General features: G+C 37.6%; 1 protein-coding gene and 1 long non-coding RNA gene across 2 annotated transcripts in view; one reads left to right on the forward strand and one right to left on the reverse strand.

Annotated features, from left to right (window-relative positions):
* LOC126143151 (uncharacterized) overlaps positions 1–25,249 on the forward strand; it is a 243,123-nt gene that overhangs the window by 124,696 nt on the left and 93,178 nt on the right. The window lies entirely within an intron of this gene.
* Positions 19,289–25,249, reverse strand: part of LOC126143129 (disks large homolog 5-like) — an 87,827-nt gene continuing 81,866 nt past the window's right edge. The window contains exons 8-10 of the mRNA XM_049915339.1: positions 24,497–24,662; positions 24,119–24,284; positions 19,289–19,593 (exon numbers count right to left, since the gene is read on the reverse strand). Of these exons, the coding sequence (XP_049771296.1) occupies positions 19,467–19,593; positions 24,119–24,284; positions 24,497–24,662 (459 nt within the window). The 3' untranslated portion in view covers positions 19,289–19,466. The remainder of the gene's footprint in view (positions 19,594–24,118; positions 24,285–24,496; positions 24,663–25,249) is intronic.

Here is a 25,249-nt window from a genome sequence, read left to right on the forward strand (position 1 = left end):
TTTTACAACGCCTACAAAGCTATAGATTATTAGGACAGCTTCGGCAACAGGAAAATGATGCCATATCAATCTGAAAATTAGCGCTGACTGTAACGCAAATAAAAAAAACAGGTAAATTGAGCTATGAAACTTGTCTGAAAAACAAAAAAATGGGTCTGATTTTTTATATTCAAAGTGAAGAAGCTAGTTTTTCTGGGTATCGAATACAAATTTTTATGGTGTCTAAAACATGCCTGTACCAAATATCATCACTTACGAAGGGAATCAGTCTGTACTAGTGATGTAATGATATTCTAAATGTACTGGAAACTTTACAGGCAAACCAACACTATTCCAAAACCACATAAACATGGTACCAACGTATGTTGACAACACAATATTGGCCTGTGACTCTGAATGCTCACTCCAGAAATATTTCTACTGTATGGTCGATTCCATATTTGATTCAGTAATAAGATGTATTTCGCGTCGTTTTTGTTATATATTTCGGATAACCAATAAGAGAAGTGTGTGATGCTTAAATGAGTCCACTTAAGGGAGGATGTTCATGAAAAACACAAACTATGTTAATATGCATCAAATCCACAATTTTCAAGATATGGTACTTAAATTTTGTACCATGCTTCACATGAAATTAATATATTTACTGTTATGTTGTTTGGATTATATATAATTATCTTTTTTATAGGATTTAAAAATTTTATTTTCAGTAAATAATATAAGTACCTTTTCCTCACACCATTCAATAGATTTCTACAAAATTTTAGCAGCTTAATCTCATTGAGGTTTTTTTAATGTATCAAACAGGATAATTTTAATAATTAGTGAGTATAATATAACAGCCAATGGTCTTGTGGCATCAGTAATGGTGGTTCCCATCAGATCACAGAGGTTAAGCAATATCAGATTTGGCTAGAATTTGAATGGCTGTCTGGCCAGGTCTGTCGAGCACTCTTGGATGACACAGCGGCCAGTTGGTGCCATCTGGCCTTCCGAGGTCTGTTCGGATGGAGTCAATTGTAAACAACATTTAGTGGATTTGTAGAAATAAGTGTACAAAATTTCATAATTGTAACCATATATTAGGAGGAAAAGGTATGTAAACACTAAAAAGTTAATTTTCTGGAAATGCAATATGTAATTTTTTCTTAGGTCAGCTCTTCAGACGGACGCCAATTTGTACTCAGGATCCTCTTTCCCTTCAAGACCTCTGTTTTGATTTCTTATTTTCTGTTTTCTTTGCCTTACCAGATCTCATCTACGTTTTAGCTACAGAGTGGCGCTGTAAATGTTTTTTTTCAATATGTCTTGAGTGAAATTTCCTATCTTAAAGCACATTCTCTCTAATACCTTCAAATTCTTTATTTGTGTGGCCATAGTTGTTTAAAATTCTTCATGGTATTTTTTTTCTGTCATTGCAACTACAAAAATGCGTGATTTTTTTCACCAGAAACGTTTTGCTTTATTGAGGTAAAAAAAGATCACGCATTTTTGTGGTTACAATGGCAGAACAAAAATAACTTCAAGAACTAATACCTTCAGCTTCCCTACATTCCCCCTATTAAAAACAAGAGCTCCATCATAAGTTGCAATTCTGGATGAAATCCATCAGTAGCGTAAGCCAAAACAGGAATTTCTTCTTCATAAACAAAGCAGCTGGTTTGTTATTATTCCTAAGATGAAGGAAAGAGTAATGCACCATTTATAGAACCAAAGGATATTATCACAGCAACTAGATAGCCATAGAATGCTTGAAGGTAGTCCTTGGAATTATTGTTCACTGAGCTAGTATTAAAGTGTTGCTTCAAAAAGCGAGTGTGGCATGAAAGTCGCATCACACAGTTGTTTTTCAGGTACTTCAGATGCGATTTAATTACTGAAATTTTGAGTTCTTCTAGTCCATTATATTTTCGGTCAGTTTTATGAATGTCCTCTCTTAAGAAAGAAATGTGAGACCTTCACAGTTTAGACTATAATTAGAACAATTAGTTCATTCATAAACGACGCAGTCCGGCATTTTTGATCAAAACACTTCCACCAGAATCTAATGTTCAAAACAACTGGCATGGCAGATGTCACCTTCAGGTTTGTGACACAACAACTCAGATTATACCTCCATGGTCGATTCCATAGAGTAGAAATGACTTTGGAGTGAGCATTTCGAACAGATTACACAACACCATGATGAAAAAAAGTATGTGACATTTCAAAGAGTTCTCTTAAGTGAGGACACTCATTGAAAACACATTATTTAAAAGGTGCAGCTTATTCACACTTTTGAAGATACAGCAGTGAAATTTTGTACTATGCTCTACATGACAACACATTTACTGTTAAGTTCCTGTAGTTATATAATTTAACTTCATGGAAGTTAAAATTTTATTTTCAGCAAATTTAACACCATTTGTTCGAAAGCAAGGCTGCGAAAAAGCTGGAAACACCCATAATCTCTCTTAATTTCGAGTTGAGAATGTAGCTTAATTAAATCTTATGTATTTGTATTCTATAGAAAAGTACGATATTCTAGTTGCAGTCATTTATTTGAACAACGTATCTCTCATAGCTTTACTTGTACAGCGCAATTCCATTTCTCTTTAGAACAAATTTGCAACCATTTCGCGTTCCTGTTTTCCTCATTTAAAATTCTGTATAGCTTGATGCCTTTTGCTGAGTTGGTACAACAGTTTGGTGCAACATGTAGGAATCTTGATGAAAACAGTAACGAACACAGACCTTGATAACCGCCAAAAATTTCATTTTCGAAGATAATACCCAAATACCCACAATACCTTCAACTTGATGTGCTAACGATTGTGTATTATGTCACTTCCTGTGTTTTGTTGCAGGAACAGTCTTGTTCAGTGGCCTGGATATTAGAGATCCATGAAGATATAATAAGGAATATTGTAGATATGTCAAAAAGTTTAAGCTGACATCCACCATGGTAGTCACCCAAACATTAGCTCTTTGGGGAAATGTGTTGATTGAAAATGCCTGCTTGCAGCATTTACTGGTGTACTAATAATGCTCGTTATAGTCTAAAGTGCAAATTAATTACATTTCAATAGTGAGTGGACTTTTTCCAAGCGTTATTTTCTTTTATATACATGAAATTTGGCTGCGCTGTGTCGTTTTAATGTAGCAGTTTTGTTTTTGTCACTTGGCTTTAGACTTAAAATCAGTTCATCTCGAAAAGCTCCCTGGATGAACTCTGTGAGAAGGGAAGATTGGAAACTGGCCAAATAAAGCGAAATAAGATCTCACCACTTTTGGCAAGAGGGCATAAACTGAGCATCAGCTTTGGTAAACCATATTAAGGAAAATGCTGGATTGTGGAAGTAAACTTATCGTATCACATACTTCTCTTCCTTGTTATTCGACACTTATAATGAAAAGAAAGTTACATTAACAAAGCGAAATGTGTCTTAGTGCAGGATCAAATATGGATTTAAGACTAGAAAAAGTCTTAAAATTTCTTTCTGGATTTTTATTATTCACAATAGCACTATTAAATTTTCTAGTCAAAACATTTAGCACATACACAACAGTACTTACAAGGGAACCTCCCCATCGCACCTCCCCATAGCACCAGCTTCATGGCTCTGAGCACTATGGGACTCAACTTCTGAGGTCATTAGTCCCCTAGAACTTAGAACTAGTTAAACCTAACTAACCTAAGGACATCACACATATCCATGCCCGAGGCAGGATTCGAACCTGCGACCATAGCGGTCTTGCGGTTCCAGACTGCAGTGCCTAGAACTGCTCGGCTACTTCGGCCGGCTATGAAGAAGAAGGATTACTATATGGAGCTGGAATCTCAGATTAATCGGTAAGAATTTTATGTTATTGTTAATTTCCTTGAATTTCCAGTTTGCTAGAATGTATTTTTCGAATGCGTTTTTCTCGAAATGACATCACATTTGCGTGCAGTCTAACTCAAAGTATAGAAGCGATCATTATGAAAATTTATAGTATGATTCTTTATAAAATTACGTATTATATAAATCAACTTGTCAGATGATACGATTTAAGGGTACTTTTCTTTGCATAATTAGAGGTGAAAATCGAAGTAAATTGTTCCAACTACAGCAAAATTTTTAATTTTCATTATGTTCACCTGTGTGGAGGTTCGTATTCATAGAAAATAAGTTATTAATGTAAAATCAAAACCTTTTCGATTTCAGATGAAAATTGGAATGGGTACACTGCACACAATTGGAGAACTACACTCACAACCTTCAGCAGACAGCACAGCATAACTTATTTTTAGCTGAAATTATTTAAAAAAAATCACAAAAACTGTTCGAAATACTGTATAAATTAAATGTCAAAATTTGATTAAATTCTAATTAATTCTTCCCACCCAAAAAATCAGTGTCCAACTGCCTCCTGATGTGGTTTCCCCCATTAAAGTAATGTACAGCATGTAGCCGCATTTATACGCCCAAGAAAACCATTGCAGTTGCCAGTTGGAGCTCCCAGTTTTTAGTGGCGCAACTTCAGCCACACAACTTTTGTCACGCCACAAGAAGTTCAGCTTGAATATACTTTGTTGCGCCACTTTCCTACTACCACTGCGCCCTGGTGGCAGTGTTTCGAAACACGAGCATTCTGTCGCAGTTATCGTGTAGTAATTGCTATTTTACTCCATTCGATTTTCGCGTGTTTTATTTTGTTTCTGTAAAAAATGGAAAGTATAAACCAATATTTGAGTGATACATTTTTTAGAGAGAGAGAGAGAGAGAGAGAGAGAGAGAGAGAGAGAGAGAGAGAGAGAGAACATGTAGCCAGAAAAGCGAGTCACAAAAACTTCGTAATTTGTAAAGCCAGACATTGGGTAAATTGTGAATTATATGGAGGAAAAAGCTGTAGTGTGTCATGTCGCAGCTGTTAAACCAAAATTTAGTTACTCAAAATACCTATATCAACGAATAAATAGAGTGTAAAATCCTGGAAAATTTGCGTGTCTGCAAATTATATTTACATGTCAGCTGTTATGTTGTCACTGCAGACAGCATTTAAATCTATGAGAATTATTTCTTTTATAAATGCCTTTTTGTTCCCCCCCCCCCCCCTGATTTATTCCCGTGCGGAATCTATTTTCAGATCCGGCATTCGGATTTCGTCGTCCTTTTATTTAACTCGTCGCAGCGCTAAGGCAATATAACGTTCATACCCGCGCGTATCATTTCAGTTGATGTCGCATTGCAAGCTGTGCAACCACGTAGAATTTGTGGCGTCCTGTGTGAACGGTAGCTCACGATGCCACTACACCAAGCTACAAGCTGTGACGCCACATTAGATTCGTGCGTGAATCTGGCTTATGTCTGTAGCACTGTGCACCATTATTATATCTCCATTAAACATCACATCTGCATCTCGCAGATGTCATAATTCGTTGCTCATTGGCTAACATTTTTGAAATCAGAAGAAAGGGAAGGAAAGCGAAGGAAGGAAGGAAGGAAGGAAGGGAAAGGAAAGTAAGAAAGAAAGGAAAGTAAGAAAGAAAGGAAAGTAAGAAAGAAAGGAAAGTAAGAAAGAAAGGAAAGTAAGAAAGAAAGGAAAGTAAGAAAGAAAGGAAAGTAAGAAAGAAAGGAAAGTAAGAAAGAAAGGAAAGTAAGAAAGAAAGGAAAGTAAGAAAGAAAGGAAAGTAAGAAAGAAAGGAAAGTAAGAAAGAAAGGAAAGTAAGAAAGAAAGGAAAGTAAGAAAGAAAGGAAAGTAAGAAAGAAAGGAAAGTAAGAAAGAAAGGAAAGTAAGAAAGAAAGGAAAGTAAGAAAGAAAGGAAAGTAAGAAAGAAAGGAAAGTAAGAAAGAAAGGAAAGTAAGAAAGAAAGGAAAGTAAGAAAGAAAGGAAAGTAAGAAAGAAAGGAAAGTAAGAAAGAAAGGAAAGTAAGAAAGAAAGGAAAGTAAGAAAGAAAGGAAAGTAAGAAAGAAAGGAAAGTAAGAAAGAAAGGAAAGTAAGAAAGAAAGGAAAGTAAGAAAGAAAGGAAAGTAAGAAAGAAAGGAAAGTAAGAAAGAAAGGAAAGTAAGAAAGAAAGGAAAGTAAGAAAGAAAGGAAAGTAAGAAAGAAAGGCAGTTAGGTGTGCTCTGTGCCACCTGTTGAGTTAGATGAAAAGAGGTCCACTGGCATGTAAACTGTTAACTGTCCTCTTAGCTTCTGGCTTAACTGCACCTTCATAACTCGCAACAACCAAATATTCTTAAAAGCCTTTGCAGTTTCACGTTTATTAGTTCATTCCTAAGAGAGCACAAATCTAATATTTCAGAACATATTCATACTACAATATCAACAAAGTCCCAGAATCTATTACAAATGTGAAGACGGAAAACAGGTATTAGCAGGACGTGAAACTACCATCGGCCCACAGCTCTTAGCCTATTCATTGCTTTGTGATGAACACACGATATTTTCTTTCACCTTACGTTGTCCTGAAGGTTTTTACTATCGCTATGTTATTAACTGACATGTGAGTAAAACAAATCGTACTAAGAGTTGCCTTAAAATGGCATTATAATACGAAAACAGCAAAATACATGAAACTAGTATCGCTTCGTAACATTTCGTGGTCCCGCTAAGTTGCAGTACAGCATCACTCATTGATGACAGAATATGATCAAATGATATTACCCTGTTTTGGCTTTCCTGAACTGTTTTTCGCAGTAACTGCGCACCTTGGGGCGGTTGTACAACACCCAGTTAGCAGCCGGTTAAGCTCTAACCCCGGAATAGGGCGAGAAACGCCTTGTACGAACCCGGGCTAACGCCTAACCTGAGAATAAACTCGGGGATGGCTTAGGCGGTGATTTCTGGCCGGTTAGCGAGCTTAACCACGGAATAAGTTTTAAAGAGTGCAGGAACACCCATAGATTCAGACAGCGGTGACGATTTTTTGGCTGAAGTGTTCATAACAATGAGGAAGGAGCAGAAAGTGAGACACCGCCCGAATTATTTTGATGAATTCGACGACTCAGAATTTATATGCAGATTTCGCTTGTCAAAGGAAGCCGTGCTTCGTCTTTTCAATCTTGTACATCAGAAACTGGGAACATAGGGTGGACAGGTGAAACTATTTCTCTGTTTTCTAAGATAATATTGTTAAATTGTGTAAAATGTATTTCCTTTCCGTACTTCATGAATTCCATTGTGTTATTTCTCTAAATTAGGCACATTAAAACGACTATTCGTGCCAAAACAGTCTTGCATATCTGGCGTGTGTTACAGTTGTTGCAGTAGTAGAAAGGATTGACTCGTTTTATTTAGAAGACAGTCCCATAATAGACTTAACGAAATCGAAAATCCACACCACTTATGGGTACTATTTGTATGGCAGTTTTAACAAAAACGTAAATTATGTTGCAAAACGCTTTGATAAAACGCTAGTGTCCCAATTTCAGACATGACGTCAATATTGATACACTGTTTTCTATTGGAAATGATCCTTTTTGTAAACACCACAGCAGTCGCAGAACTTTTTATTTATTTATTTATAAGTTAATAAGAAAAAATTCAGCCTTTAGTGAATATATTTGGATGAGAGGCCCATTTTTGCTTCAGAGCAAAAACATTGAATCCCACCATTCTTCACTGATGTCTGAACTACACTCCTGGAAATTGAAGTAAGAACACCGTGAATTCATTGTCCCAGGAAGGGGAAACTATATTGACACATTCCTGGGGTGAGATACATCACATGATCACACTGACAGAACCACAGGCACATAGACACAGGCAACAGAGCATGCACAATGTCGGCACTAGTACAGTGTATATCCACCTTTCGCAGCAATGCAGGCTGCTATTCTCCCATGGAGACGATCGTAGAGATGCTGGATGTAGTCCTGTGGAACGGCTTGCCATGCCATTTCCACCTGGCGCCTCAGTTGGACCAGCGTTCGTGCTGGACGTGCAGACCGCGTGAGACGACGCTTCATCCAGTCCCAAACATGCTCAATGGGGGACAGATCCAGAGATCTTGCTGGGTAGTTGACTTACACCTTCTAGAGCACGTTGGGTGGCACGGGATACATGCGGACGTGCGTTGTCCTGTTGGAACAGCAAGTTCCCTTGCCGGTCTAGGAATGGTAGAACGATGGGTTCGATGACGGTTTGGATGTACCGTGCACTATTCAGTGTCCCCTCGACGATCACCAGTGGTGTACGGCCAGTGTAGGAGATCGCTCCCCACACCATGATGCCGGGTGTTGGCCCTGTGTGCCTCGGTCGTATGCAGTCCTGATTGTGGCGCTCACCTGCACGGCGCCAAACACGCATACGACCATCATTGGCACCAAGGCAGAAGCGACTCATCGCTGAAGACGACACGTCTCCATTCGTCCCTCCATTCACGCCTGTCGCGACACCACTGGAGGCGGGCTGCACGATGTTGGGGCATGAGCGGAAGACGGCCTAACGGTGTGCGGGACCGTAGCCCAGCTTCATGGAGACGGTTGCGAATGGTCCTCGCCGATACCCCAGGAGCAACAGTGTCCCTAATTTTCTGGGAAGTGGCGGTGCAGTCCCCTACGGCACTGCGTAGGATCCTACGGTCTTGGCGTGCATCCGTGCATCGCTGCGGTCCGGTCCCAGGTCGACGGGCACGTGCACCTTCCGCCGACCACTGGCGACAACATCGATGTACTGTGGAGACCTCACGCCCCACGTGTTGAGCAATTCGTCGGTACGTCCACCCGGCCTCCCGCATGCCCACTATATGCCCTTGCTCAAAGTCCGTCAACTGCACATACGGTTCACGTCCACACTGTCGCGGCATGCTACCAGTGTTAAAGACTGCGATGGAGCTCCGTATGCCACGGCAAACTGGCTGACACTGACGGCGGCGGTGCACAAATGCTGCGCAGCTAGCGCTATTCGACGGCCAACACCGCGGTTCCTGGTGTGTCTGCTGTGCCGTGCATGTGATCATTGCTTGTACAGCCCTCTCGCGGTGTCCGGAGCAAGTATGGTGGGTCTGACACACCGGTGTCAATGTGTTCTTTTTTCCATTTCCAGGAGTGTATTTGCGCTTACTCAAGCCACGTTGAACACAGTAATATTATCAGGAAACTATGGAACATAGCTGTTGTTTTCCTCAACATTAGTATTATCCACACCAGCCCATCTGAAAACATCTCGACCTCTCCTTCAGTTTATCTGTATATACTTTATATGACTTCCAGATGGATGGAGATAAGGTAGCTGTCAACAGCTGTTATGTATTTGAAACAATGCATTTTCTTGCCATCAGCTGTACATTGTAACTTTATTCTCTAGTACATTCGGTTTTTTCAACCATCATGAAGGAAGAAAAGTAATACACACGGATGGTTGAAAAATACGTTGTGTAATTACTGTGTTATCATTATAAAATCTGCAGTGGTCAAACAGCTGATCATCAAGATTAACAAACACTGCAGATTTTATAACACAGTAATTACACAATGTATTTAAAAAATTCCATTCCAGATGTTAATTTCTAAATTAAACTCCATGACGCCTGTGTTGTTGGTGGTCTCTGAAAAGATGACATGACGTTCATTATTTCAAAAAGCTGCTTGCCTTTCAAAATAGTTACTACATTATCTGCCTACGAAAAATTCATCATCTACCATATTGGACGGAATATTCTTACATAGAAACGTTGCGTCAGAATCAAAATGACTAGTGCGGCCATCTGAAGAAAGTTTAATTAAATTGTGTTTTTTTGTATACACAATTACAAATTTATGTTCGACAAAAGGTCCACCGCCAATCTGGAGCCTATGCTGCCTTAATGCAGCACAATATTTTCTGGTCTCTTTCTTTAGCGTGTCATATTTCTGTCGCAGCTGATCACTGGTTCTGCATGATGATGATGATCGTTAATTATAGAGATCGCATACTTTCTCCCATGCTTTGTTCTGAAATTTGGAAAGATATCTTATTAGTCAAACAACGAATACTCAATCATTTAACCAGTTTCAAGAGATATTTCATTATACACACATCACAAGCTTAGTTAAATGTTTTGACTGACCTTTTCACTACATGATACTGCATGCGTTTTCTTGTTCTCTATTATGCTTCTGAAATCGTGAACGATATCGACAAGCTTTAATATATCTTCCAGGGAATAGTTTTGGGCTCTCGATCATTTTTTCACTCATTTTAATCGAGCTCTTTTTGCAGATGACTAGACGTAAATAAACTTCAAAAACGCGCGAAAATACCCTGAGTGTTCTCCCACTGTTACCAACTTAACTGAACGAGATCGCTATTCCAGGGTTAACAAACCAGAGAATAAAAAGGCATCGTACAACCATGGAGGTAAAAATAAGAGGAGTTGTTCAAATGGCTCTGAGCACTACGGGACTCAACTGCTGTGGTCATCATCAGTCCCCTAGAACTTAGAACTACTTAAACCTAACTAACCTAAGGACATCACACACATCCATGCCCGAGGCAGGATTTGAACCTGCGACCGTAGCAGAAGAGCAGCTCCGGACTGGAGCGCCTAGAACCACACGGCCGGCAAGAGGAGTTGTCATGACGTCGCAAACTTGAAGCAAACCCAAGTGAAGATCCGCCATGTTAGCTACCCCAAAGCATTCGCTTCTGGTGGTTTGATTCCGTGTAGTCGTGAAGTGTTTTGATAAAAAAAATGACTGCTACATCGCTTACGGGTGTACTAATCGTTCTAATTGCAATCTAAAGTTTAAACAAATCACATTTCATTCGTAAGTGGACATATTTAAGCGTTATTTTCTTATATGTAGTACTTGAAATTCTGATGCACTGTAAATTTGTACAGTATGGTTTTATTTCTATGATTTGACTTTAGATTTCGTATCAATCCCACGCAAAGAGCTCTCTGGAGGTGAGCTTGGTTTTCATTATTTGGTTATTCCCAAGTAACTGAAAAGTCCTGGCAAGAAATATCCTGGAAATGGGGACTAATGTTTTAAAATGCGATAATTTAATATAAATGTAATGTAACTACATGTAGTTAATTAAATCTTCAGTAAAATGTGTGGAACACCTGTTACAGTGGTTAAATTATAAGTACTTAAAGGGTTACATATTTGTTAAAGCAAAGCTCCCTATCTAAGTCCAGGCAATTTAGATAATGACATTAATCACAGTGTTGTGTTATCCTGTAAATTGCTGTTATTTGCCACACCGAATGTCACTTGGTAGGTACAATTTAAAAACCATGCAGATGTGTAAACTGCAATGGGCCTGACAATCTTAAATTCCGTTCTTTTCCATCGTAATTTAACGAATCTTTCACTTTGTTGACGTGACAGCTGGCTTGTTTATATCTTCCCTGCATACATCTATGGGACTTCAAAGGAAATAAGATAAGTTTCTTGCAAATTTGGACATTTAAAATTTGCATTTGACTTGAAAATGCAACGATTACAAATCGGTGCTTCTGAACTATCAATCATTGCTTTTGGAGTTCTGGCTTTATCAATCATCGACACAAACACAATGAAAGTGAATTCAAATGGATTACGAAATCACGCTTTCCATAGTTATTCTAAGTGTATAAACAAAAAGGAATTACAGTACTGAGGACAGAACCGTCATATTTTCGTGTCGTATTACTGTATCGAATACGCATTTAAGACCAGAAAAACGTTTAAAGTTGCGTTCCTTATGCTGTGTTGTTCACTAAAACAGGTGTAACATTTACTATATAAAATAAATATCGCGTGCACATAACAGAAATAGCGAACAAGAAGCAATTGTAAACACTCGTCTGCTTTTGTTTTGGGGGATCCAAGATGGCGGCAGGCCCCACCCACTGGCTTCAAAACAACGTACAGCGGAAGTCTGTAGCGGCATCTCCCCTTATTCCACCTCCATGCGTACAACGCGCTGTCAAAGTTATACCGTGGTTAGCTAACCTTAACCGGGCGTTGTACAACCGGCCCCCTTACAAGATATTTTTCAACCGTTATAACATACGAAGCACACAGAAAATTTAATTTACACAGAGTGAATTATATGAAACTTGGACCGCAAACATTGCACAAATGGAAAGTGCTATTGATGTGCGATATCCACAGAACGGATTGCTAGTCAGAGGCTTGTATTGTTAGCTCGTAGAGTGTCTGTAATAATTCTTGGTAGTGTATTTTTCGTACAAACACACACTTTTTTTGAATGGAACAACGAACATTGACACCAACAAACTAAAAGTAGAGTAAATTGGAGTTTCAGTGGTGTTTGTTGAAGGATTCTAGTGCGAGTCATTTACGAGATACCATATTTTGAAAAGTTCCCACTCCATCACTTACCTAGGGTAACCAGCGTATTTTGAGTGAGGATTTGCACACGTGACATGTTGCCACTAAATTTGTCGCGCATTCCCACACGAAAAAAAAAAATAAATAAATAAAAAAGCGCATGAATGTGTGTCAGGACTTGAAAACAGAGAAAGTAATTAAAACTTTTTGAACAACGACATTACAGGTGATGAGAGTTGGTGTTACTGATATGACACGAAAACCCATCAAGCGACGGTTGCGGTCGAATGTGCAGACGATGGTCGTAGTACTTTTTATGTACATGAAATTGTGCATCGAAAATTTGTACTTCCTGGCAGAATGTCAGACTTAAGTATTTTTTTCTAAGTTTTAAAACATCTGTAAGAGGATTTGTGGAGGAAGGCCTGGAACTTTGGCTATCAAGTGTCAGGTTCATTTATCATGCCAATAATTCAACTCGGCAAGGATATCATACACAACCCTAGGAGCTCCCTTTATTATTTATAGCTTTATTCCAATTGACCCCAGTGCTTTCCCATTTTTCACAGGCTTCACAGCTTTACAAATTTCTTGCGAGGTTATCTGTCGTGGACATGGATATTTATCTTCTTCCATCAAGTTTAACATGTCTTGTATAAATTGGTTTCTTTTCTCTGTGAGCAGCGCTTGGTAATACTTAACCCACTCCTAAGCTTATCAGAGGAATCTCAGCACTTTTCGAACCACCACCACCTTTCACACTCTGCTTGCCCTACTACCATCTAAGTTTTTGTTTATATCCTCTCTGACTTTCAGCACACCTCATTTTATGCTTTAGTAATGGCCCTTTGTGCTTCTTTCTATTTAGCTTCGTATGTTTTATGGACTTCATCAAGCCAAGTGCTGAGCTATTTATTATAAGCCTCCTTTTTCATTTTCACCAATTTCTCTCCTATATTCCACCATTGATTCTTCCTTTCCCATCCCCCCCCCCCCCCTTTACCAGCGCTTCAAAGGCCACCTCAGGTATAATTACTTTGGCAGACCAATACATACTTTCTACAGCATCATCCTTGATGTGTAATACCCTGGCTGCCAATCTAGGTTGATAGAGGAAATGTGTTGATCTTGCTTCAGGCAGATTCTTCACAGTGTCAAGTTGCTAACATTCTACACCTAGTTACTGAATTAAAAGTAGTAAATTACCTGGCTCAGCTTGAAAAATAAGAGCCTCATTAAGTGTCATGTTTCATTTTTAGAAATAATGTGAAAATTGGAAGTTTACATTAAACATTTTTACACTACAGTTAAAAAATTATTAAAGTTATTTTAAAAACTAGTTGCCAAATCAAACAAACGAAAGAACATATGAAATAAAAAGCAATGGCTGCTCGCTTAATTGGTCAACATAAAACAACTTTCCTCTGATAATTGTTGTTCTGCAGTCCATCAAAATGGGAGATATGTAGAATTCTCTTCATGTTACCAGAAAAATATATATGTATTACATACAAGTTAATTTTTGTATAAAGTACATAATTTAAAAAAATTGAAATCAAATGAGTGACTATACAAAAAAGGAGCAAAACCAGTCAAGTGAGATCGAGGCAAGAGAACGAGACTAGCTGAAGTGAACTGTGAACAATGTTCCACGGAATGAGACCAGACGTGACAGAAGTGAACCACGAAAGACCATCTCCTTAGTTGTTTCTTTGGACCCATTTGTTCGACTCTACTGGATGCCTTTAGACATTGCGTGCTACAGGAAATTTTGATTCCTGTGCTTAACAGAAATTTAAATTTCGTGATCCAAAGCTCAGATAATAATGCAATTTGCACCAAACTACACTCATACATATTATGTTTCAACCTCCTTTGTCATCACGGTGAACTACTATGTTCCCAGAACTGTTAGATACTACAAATAATCTTGCTGAGACACCATTTGAACTTTGTGTCTACAATTGGAAGGCAAAAGTATGTTACTTGCTGCACAGAAACGTTCCTTTTATTTTTCTTTCTTCACATTTTTAGACGTAACGCATATCAACAATCCCACGCCTTACAAAAGAGGCTGAAAAAATGGTTTTAATTTCCAAGGACAAAACACTGAGGACCATCAAGAACCAGATTGACTGCTTAAGATGAAAGAAAAAGATGAAAACATTGAAAGTTTTGTTAAGCATGCTTGCTTTAATTTTATTAAGCAGGTTGATAGGGTGGAATTTTGTCTCCTATTCAATTATGAATATGCTCAGTACTTGCAATTCGTAACTGATCAGAACTCTATTCTTTTGAGAAAAGAATTTCTGCCATATCACTGACAAATACTGAAATGAAGTAACACACTTCCAACCAAACAGTATCCAAGAAGTCTTTAATACTGATTACAAAATAGGAGATCCTGATTTCGACTTTCAGTGTACCAATATATCAACAGCAGAAGAAGAATACAATTCATTTGGAGACCACAGTGACAATAAAAGGATGCACAGCAGACTAAAATCACTGAGCTCCTATCAAGATTCCACTGAAAAGTACAGAATGCATTAACTTTTTTTTTTACTTCTGAGCATCAACTATTGAAAGAGAACTGTCACATGGATTGTGATCAACTTTTCGTTCCAACTAGTATCAATGATGACAAAAACTGGGCCGCCAAATATTATGTAAACACTAAGGGAAAGAAGAAAACCATCCTTCCAAACATAAGCATATATAAAGTTCATTAAATATTTCAGACCAAGAGTTCTTGTATATAAAAAGTATTAAGCCAACCACGTAAAACTGTATTCAAAATTGTTTACAGAAGAGGGCAGAATATTGATGGTTTCTAATTACTGGAAGACCGAGGATTTGTCCAAGCAAACATGAATATATCGTAGGCCCTACTGTTGAAATAAAACATCAGTAGAAGTATCCTAAGAAAGACAAAGGATAACCCTTGTTTATATTTTTGAAATAACGGACAACAACTGAGTGTCAAAGTTTGTATTACATGCATGCTGTGATATTAACTGACAATTCAACTTTGAAAAAATTAAAGGTGAATCTGCAGTAGATCTTCAGGACAAACAAGATAATCCTTTCTCAGTTGGCGGCAATGCTAAAAATTACATGCACACACCTATTAAATCAGTCCCATGCATTGAGAATCGTTATCTACCAACACAGAAGTCGCACAAGTTTATAGGAGGAAGAACTATAGCAGTTATCTATGGAGACAATGCTAATCTCTCTACATTTAAAAAAGTATTCAAAATTAAATTCAATAAATCTTTGTGGCCAACACAGATTCAAGTGAGTTTGCAGAACTTACAATATCACAATATTTGACTATAAAGTGAAACAAGGAACTTGCTGTATGTGGCACGTGGAAGATGGAAGTGAAGGGAAATTTCAACACCCATGTACAAATTTATTGTAAAGATGGTCAATTCACATGTAGGAGATTCTGCAGACTTTATATTTTACTCAGACAATTCTCTCCTTTAAAAAACTAAATACTTCATGAAAGAGCATACAAGAAATGGAGATGAGTATATTTGCCAAATGAAATGGACATGAAGTGAGGAAGCAATGTCTGTTTCACATCACTGTTCAGTAGATTACAAGCATGAAGACAAATCCACAATTTCATGATGTCTTTGCATCATCATACGATTTCACTGATTTTAAAAACCTTTTGAGTAAACTAGAGAAGCATTTCATGATGAACAGAGATCTTAAAAAATCCTGTTGAAAATTTAAAACAGTTCATGATTCATGAAGACCACTTCAAGTAATTGTAAAATTTTTTTAGTGAAGATTATCAAGCCGCAAAAATATTCCAAAGAGAAGTCGACAGAAAGAAAATTGAGTCAAACCATGAAAGGCAGAGTAAACTGAGGAGATATTCATGAAATACAAAAATATAATCTGCTAGAAAATCATTTGTTACTGGAAAGCTGTGCAAGCCTCCAAAATATCAACAGAAATATCTAACAAAAATAATGACTTAATTTCTCTAGTCAATGGAAAATATGTTCCAACTCTTCATTTTAACTTTTCTGGTCTTCTCAGTGTCAACAAAAACTAATTTTTCTTATTAATTGTACAAGCAAGGTCCCAACGTCGATAGACATACAAACAAACACAAACATACGCACAAAATTCAAGCTTTCGCAACAAACGGTTGCTTCATCTGGAAAGAGGGAAGGAGAGGGAAAGACGAAAGGATGTGGGTTTTAAGGGAGAGGGTAAGGAGTCATTCCAATCCCGGGAGCGGAAAGACTTACCTTAGAGGGAAGAAAGGACAGGTATACACTCTCTCTCGCGCGCACACACACACACACACACACACACACACACACACACACACACACACACACACTATATATTGTAAGCCTACAGTGAAGATCTCTAGCTCTTTAAGTAAGTGTCTGCAGGATGATCTTGGATGAGCTCCAACAATTATTCTGATTACACGCTTTTGTGCAATGAACACTCTTACTCAATTATGAGTTACCCCAGAATATGATGCCATACAAAAGCAAAGAATGAAAATAGGCGTGGTAAGATGTATATCCCCAAAATTTGCAATGACCCTAATAGCGTAAGTAGCTGAACTCAAACGTTTCAGCAGATCTTCAGTGTGTGTGTTTTCTAGTTCAACCCCTCATCAATGAATACACCTAGAAATTTTAAATATTCTACCTTAGCTACAGATTTCCGATCAAAGTCTATATTTATTAATGGTGTCATTCCATTTACTGTGTGGAACTGTATGTACTATGTTTTGCCAAAGTTTAATGAGACCCCATTTGCAGAGAACCATGATTTTCTGAAAAACATCGTTTACAATTTCACCACTTAATTCTTGTCTGTTGCGTGCGATAGCTATACTTGTATCATCGGCAGAAGTATCAGCTCCGCATCTTCATGAATATAGAATGGAAAGTCATTAAATATATTAAGAACAGCAGAGGACCCAAGACCGAACCTTGCGGCGCCCCATTCTTGATTGTTCCCCAGTTTGAGGAACCACCAGTTTTTCTGCATATTATGTGAACTGCTTATTTCAACTTTCTGCACTCTTCCAGTTAGGTATGATTTAAACTATTTGAGCGCTGTCCCATTCATACCACAGTACTTGAGCTTATCTGGAAGTATTCCATGATTTACACAATCAAAAGCCTTTGAGAGATCACAAAAAATCCCAACGGGTGACTTCCAGTTATTCAGAGCATTTAATATTTCGTTAGTGAAAGTATATATAGTGTTTTCCACTGAAAATGCCTTTCTGGAAAAGAAACTGACTTAGCTCAGCCTCTACCTAGTGACCAGAGCAGTGTATATAGCGTACTTTCACGTCACCAGCAGCGAGGCTAATGTGGACTACTATGGAGAGCTTGTACCACAACACCTGGACTATCTTGAGTTGAGTAATTTTCTATTCTTTTGAGTAAAGAACCCAACTAATACTTGCACACAGTTTGTATTATAGAAGAGGATACCGGCCACCAAACAATATCCCCTCCTTGCTTCCCACGGTATGTGCCTACCGTGAGAATGAGACGACACAAAAAAATTTTATTTTAACTGTTATTTTCAAACTGAGGAATTTTGTAACTTCCATATTAATATTACAAATTCTGAAAAATGGTGAGTATACTTACTTGTTACAGACAGAGAGGCCACATTGGCAAAATCGACCAGCGCTACTGTTGTATTCATGTTTAGGATAAACAGTTGTTTCATTACATTAGAAAGTCTCTCAATTATTTTGTTAAGTCCCATAGTGCTCAGAGCCATTTGAACAATTTTGAACCAATTATCTTCACATTACAATTAAAAATTTATCAGGATACTAATTTTTTTCATATTACACAGTAGTCAGAAAAACAACAATGGTCATTTGAAATTCTCTTTAATACAGTTGGGGAAATCAAGTGGTTTAGCACTTCAGCTCTTACACCACCCAAAATTTTAGTGAAACAGTTACAGAGAGTTTCAAAGTTTTGTTCTGCTGAGCCTATCAATTTATTTGACGGGGAAAAGTTACAACCTCTAAAGTTTTAAACTTTAGATAATCCATCCATATTACAAAAACTTATGTATACACATATGTATATTCCACATCTCCTAAACCACTGGATCAGTTTCAACCAAATTTGGTACACACGTCCCTTACTGTCAGGCAACAATTGCTGTGTGGGTAAGAACCACCTACCTATTACAGTTCAGGAGTAAAATGCCATACACATTGAGATGGAAAAATGGTCACATCATGCATGACGTTTAAATTTATTATAACTAAATAGCTGAACAGATTTCATAAAACTTGATAACAAGATAGCTCAAGTCCTGAGGAAGGACAAGCCTTATTTACAAAGTTTACAGTACAAGATACTTACCGACTTTAAGAACCTTACGTGAATTAGGGGAAGTATTTACTCTTTCACTTTAGAACTTTATCATTTTTGAGAAAATGCTTGTGTTAATCAATTTGTGCTACTTGATAAAATTGAAAGAAACGAATACAGTGCTTATACAATCTTCGATGTGTTTAATCCATACTTCCAAACTATTTGTTGCATAGCATGTAGCTACTATGATTGCTATCCAGTATTTGCCAACGGGAGTACTTAGTGACTTGCAACCAACTTTATCCTTAATTTCAAACCGTTACTCAATTTTTTTCTGACTTGCAGCCCTCACAAAATTACGAGACGAAAAAAGTTATCACATAGTACATTTTGCAGTTCATGCAGTTAAAATGTCACATCAGGGATGATGTTTAAATTTATTACTACTTTGCTGCTAACTCTATTACCAACACATTTAGCAGACAGTATTCACATTTGCTGCTGAATGTACCATAGAGGGAAGGGAGGGGGCAGACATGGACGAGGTGGAGGCGACAGATGGACGGAGAGGGGTGGGAGCATAATCGGTTGGGGGGGGGGGGGGGGGTTGCATACACAGGCAGTGCCACATACTCAGATACTTACATATATGAAATCACAGTTGTGCATCGGTGCATTGCAAAGACCATTACTTTGTAGTAGTATATGAAGAAAGTAGTTTATTTTAATTTACATATTGCACAGATAAACGTGTAAAAACCTATAACTCAACCAGGTTCTTGCAAGTTAACAGAGCAACATAGCTTTTGTCAAGTATTAAAACAATATGATGTTATCTATAAATAAATTTGTAAATCCTAATTTTCAAATATGATTTCCCCACAACTTATTCCTTCATTTGCTTTCTTTCCACGAAAGCTGTTACACGATCCCAGTGAGCTGTATGCTGCAATATGTTCTTTCCATTTACAACCATATCTTCTGGAACACCTGTCTCAAATGGTTGTTGCCACCTAAAATATAGAAATAAAGTGCTTTTTGTGTTGATTACCCACAGCAACAGACAGTGGATGTAAGTGATACAATCAGCAAAGAACTACAAGCACAGATTCACAGGACATCACTGGCAGAAAGAGACTTATGACACTGATATCCAGCTACACATGTAACAATAAGGACAAATAAGATCAGGCATTAACTCACATGTACATGAATTTTTTATTGGATAGTCAGTTCACTAGAAAGGGAATCACATATTTAATAAACTGATAACATTCATCTACTGTTTCAAACAGACTGTCAGTAGATTAACATGTCCATTAAGTCTAAACACTATCTAATTCCTATAATGAATAACAAGTACGAATGCATAAGCACTTAAGATGGATACATATTCATGTTCGGTGAGGAAAATCGACCAAATTTCACAGTAATCAACTACAGTGGAGTCGCGAGAGGAGATCACTGACAGTTGCAACTGACTTGGTGCACCTGCTTTCCGCACGTACACAGTACCTCCATGTTGTCAGTGCTCTACAGACGACTATGCTCCGATCACAATTACTCAATAGTTGACGTCTGTCACTTGCTGCTACAGTTTTGCCACATCTGTTGCCGGCTACCGCTCTGTTACAGGCGGCACAGAAACACGGCGGGCTCGCTTCTCGAATGCTGTTATTGTGTAATGTAGAGCAATGTCTGAAGCGGTTGGCACGAGATAAGACAGCAATAGGAGATGATCTGTCCACAGCCGATTTTAAGTGACACACGACTTAATTGCGCCAGAAGGATCATTGTACAGCCCTGAATTTAAACTTGTGTCCTAAACTAAACAAAACCTAATGATTTGCAATGTAGCCAACAAAGTGGCAGTCAACAATCTACAGCAGAAGTAAAAAATCACAATCACTTTTTTCACAGCTATTAGAGTTAACCTCTACAAGCAAACTCTGAGACCGAAAAACTTCAGTTGCAGTGCTAAAAGCAAATTGTAAGTTCTCTCTCTGACTGATTATCTGAAACCATCCTCTCACTGCCTACACCAGCTGCCGTATTACCAACCATTGAGCAGTCCTGTTTGGCACTCAGTTGCAGGTTATAGACAGCACAAGCAGATTTCAATGAAAAGGGAATAATAGGAAGAAAAACAAGTGCAAATAGATTAAAATTCTGCTTCATGCAATGTCATGCGAAGCTCGTCTAACATAAGCTCGTCTCTAGGATTATAAAAACTGTATATGTAACGCTGAATTGCGCCTTGTGTATCAGGTATACTGAAATACAAAACAAGAGGGCCAGACTCAGGATTCGGGATCTGAAAACATCGTCAAGAAAGAAAGCCAGACAAGCACTTGGAAATGAACCAATTGCTGTGGCAGTTTGGCAACAGTGAATGTGTGTGACATTGAGCACTCCTATTTCAGGAAAGCAAATACAAAGCCAGAAGTGTCAACTAACACATAATTTTAATCATACTGTAGTTTCCACCAGTAGTTCCCATGGAAAGCTGGCAACAGTCCTCCCAGCAATCATCTGTTGCCAGCCACTCAATGCCTGCTGTGTGTGGTGAGCAGCACTATCTCCTTTCATATTGTCCATGTTCCATCCTGGGTTTTCTATCCTTTGAAAATTTGCTCTGACTGAGCTATTTTGCACAGATGAATTTGTATCCTGCATCAAACTGTAAGGAATCTAGCTATTACTTATACATCTTTATCCAAATGATTTGAAGGTTTCTCTCTAAATTACAATCTATCTATCATACATATAAAACGCAATGTCGTGAATGACTCATCACACCCAAACCAAACTGCCAAAGACAGGATCTTTAAATCTGGAGAGACTGTCGATCTTATACTGAAGCCATTGTTTAGGAAGGGATTTTTGAAATCCCACGCATAATAGAAGGAAAGCTTTTTGAAAATATTAGCTATTAAGTCGATTTCGAAGATAGCTCTAAAGAACTGAAGTTTCTTTGAAGCTACAGCTATGAAAATTGGTATTTGTCTTCTTGGTTATAGACATTTTTAAAAAAGTCGTGTTAGTGTTTTTGGAAATTACAATGCTAATGTGGTGAAACAGAGAATGAGATTGTTTATGCAAATATTTCATTATGAAGATATTTTAAAGCTAAATCTCAAAACTGCAATTTGGCTTCTCAGTTAGAAATAAAAAAACTAGCTGTTACACTGTTGCTGGAAATTCAACTCCTTAGGGAATGAAACGAGAGATAAAAGTGTGTAAGAAAATATTTTCTTGTATTAAAAAACATTTTAACGTTAAAAATATGAAAATTGGTATTTCACTTATCAGTTACATATAAAAAATGTGTTTTAGGGATGAACATTTCTATGGAAATGTCTCCACAAGAATGCAAAAGGCATGATTAATGCCCATCTTTGACTCCAGCTAAAAGAATCACTTTTTGGTAAGAAGTACATTTGGGAAAGACCATGCTTCTATGGCCTTAATTTGCATGAAAAGTTTAGAAGTTAGTGCAATTTGTGAACAACATAAAAATTCAGTTTTAAAAAATCTGTGCAGAGCACACAGTCTGAGTGAGTGAAGCGGCAGATGCTAAGCTGGTAATCAATAAAACTAACTTTTACATGTAAATTATCTTTTCTGCAGAAGTTAGAATGGGTTAGACTTGTGAATAACTTAATCATGGGACTTTAAATTTAGATGCTTTATTACCAATATGAAAAAAAATGGCAAAAAAAAATAAATAATTTATCCACCGAGTTTTTCCTAAATACCCAGGTTTTTCTCAACCATGTAGAAGATGCCACCAGTGTGGAGCTGGAAAGAAAGAAAAAGAGAGAGAGAGAGAGTTATGGAATTATTAGGTTAAATGGTAACCTAACAGGAAGCAAACCATAGAAGATGGTTTAAAAACCACTGAGAACAAACATGTGGGCCGGGACTGTTTTTTAATATTAATCACATTATAAGGCTGCTGCACAACCATGCCACAATGGTTTGGAATAAATTTAGTAGAATGACAATATCAATTGGGAATTCTATCTGCTGTAGAGAAGCAATGCAAAGTTTGTAAATGTCTCGGAAAGCACTAGCACATGTTCACACAAGTAGGACCATCTAACCAGAGCTTCATAAAAGATGCATGTGAAACATGTCCTGTTACCTTCAGTTGCTACTTGCTGAGAATTTCCTCACTCATTGACAGCATTTGGGAGATTCAAATGCATTATTAGCAAGTTTCTTCTTCTGAGTGTATTGTACCAGAGTTCTTGAGAATTTTATTTTCTTACAAATAAGTGTACATATTGTGAGTCAGAATAGCAAAATATGAATAGAATGTGCTGTGTATCAGACAAATATTTGGAATATGGGTCCAGGGTGAAAGTGAGGTAAGTTGTGCATCCAGACCATACCTGAATAACAACTGAGAACTATAAACAGTGCAGATCCAGGTAAGGGTACACGTAATTCCAACAGAACAATATACCTGTAATGGTAATAGCTTGCTACCTATGCCACTTTTCCTGAGACTATTTTAACAAACGATACTGGAAATAATGTGTTTAGGACAGATCTTTAATGTGGGATACCAATCTGCACATTTCATTATACAAAAGCACGAGTAAAAAAAAAGGCACATTATCTTCGCATACATTTCAATTCAAATTCGGCACTTAGTTTGCTTCTGTCAGTCAAACACAGCACACGACATGTGATTAAAAGTAACACCACTATTTTATCACACATATAGATTGAATACATGCAATGAGCATTAAATGTGTAATTCAGGATCAGAAACTGCAAAACCTTTAAGATTGCAGCAGAGTTAACATACACTGCAAAAGATCTCTTTGAGACATTTTCCGCACAGTCTACTGCAATAAAGTGTTGAGAAATGTGCTACCTATAGATCTCATCTTGCAGTTAGGTCTTTGTATCAGTAGTTAGGAAAGCAGACACAGTCTAACTCATTTAGGGAACCCTGGAACCAAAATTACAAATGGTAAACGTCCCAAACCTTCCCTGGTGTGGCAACCGTAAGCAGCATCTGAGCTCTACTGGACGGTTTAATGATTGTGTGTGTGTTCTCTTCCTGTAGTCTTGGGAACTGTCATACTATACATTGGTTATAGAATACGAGTCATGTTGTAAGAATATACTCCAATCACAAGTAAATGATATGAACAGTGAGAGCACTCAAGATGCCACATATACCTCTCATAGAAATGAAAACAACGAACTGGTGAACAAAGGAATTCGAATTGAAACTTCCAAAACAAAACGCAAGAGTAATAACGTGTGATACTTGTGTAGAACAAATAGGATGTACGTACTCCTGGAGGTCCCTTCCTCACACCTTGCTGTTTCAAACTGACATTACACTATGACACTGCAATAAATACTTCTAAATATGTATGTTACAGTTTTTATATTCTGTAACATAGTAGTCAGTCAGTCCACGAAGATATGAATTTTGTTCTTTCAATTATTTAAATCAAGATTATACACTGGACATCAATTGAAATATAGAAACATACATTTGCTGGAACTCACCATACAGCAATGAGGTCTCTTAATGATTGAACCAGTTGATCATTATTAGACAGTAAAGCATCCATATGTTGATTCCACTCACAGGTATTTGAGAATTTGTTGGAACTTTCAGATTCACGTGTTTCATCTGAGTGCATGCCAATGAGATGCTCTAAACGAGGATCGTCTGAAAATTATTTTTGTTTCATAAGCCATATCAAAGTTTCATCATCCTAATGATTTTACAGGTGTCACTTTGTTCTATTTTATTAAAAATGCAGCATTTTGCAGAAATTAATTCAGCCAGACCATCGTGAACACAGTTCTTACAAAGTTCTGGCACATAAATCTAAAGACCAATCATTATTTGCAATGTTTTTCCAAGTTACCATTTCTTACCTGCGAGGATAGACATTTCAGGTAAACTTAGTGTCCTATGTCTTGCCATCCTCTTTTGCGCCACAAGATCCAGTATATAGAACAAGTCATTATATGCTGTACCAAAGTCCAATGTCTCTTGTAAAGTAGAATCTCTGTTCATCAGTGATACCATGGTTTCATGCAACTGCAATCAAAGAAAGATTGGGGGCACAATTTGGATATTGCAGTTCTGTCATTAACACCTCAAATAATAATAATAATAATAATAATAATAATAATAATAATAATAATAATAATAATAATATCCCGTGGAGGCCCGGGAAAAGAATAGGCCTCCGGTATGTTCTGCCAGTTGTAAAAGGCGACGAAAAGAACAAACCACTAATAGGGCTAGTGTGATTAGTTGGTTCAGGACAGAACTAAAGAAGCCTCGGACAAGCGCCGTCATGGTCGGGGACGACGCTTGAACCCTATGCCCGCGCACAATGGTAACGACACTGCTAGCCAACTGGAAAATTATTTAAATCCAAATAGAGGTGTTTTGCAAGATATGCTTCCTGCAACCACCCTAGAAGGAAAACAAAGACAGAGGATGAGATGGTCAGATGAAGTTAACCAACACCTCATGTTCTGTTATTACCAAGCAAGAAAACCTAGGAACCAACACAACTGGATACAGATCACAAGTATACACAAAATTTATTACCAGATACCCAGAATTAAAATTTTTAACAGAACAACGACTAGCTGATCAGATCCGTGTAATAATAA

The sequence above is a fragment of the Schistocerca cancellata genome, unplaced genomic scaffold (genome assembly GCF_023864275.1).
Source record: "Schistocerca cancellata isolate TAMUIC-IGC-003103 unplaced genomic scaffold, iqSchCanc2.1 HiC_scaffold_782, whole genome shotgun sequence".
Classification (NCBI taxonomy): domain Eukaryota; kingdom Metazoa; phylum Arthropoda; class Insecta; order Orthoptera; family Acrididae; genus Schistocerca; species Schistocerca cancellata.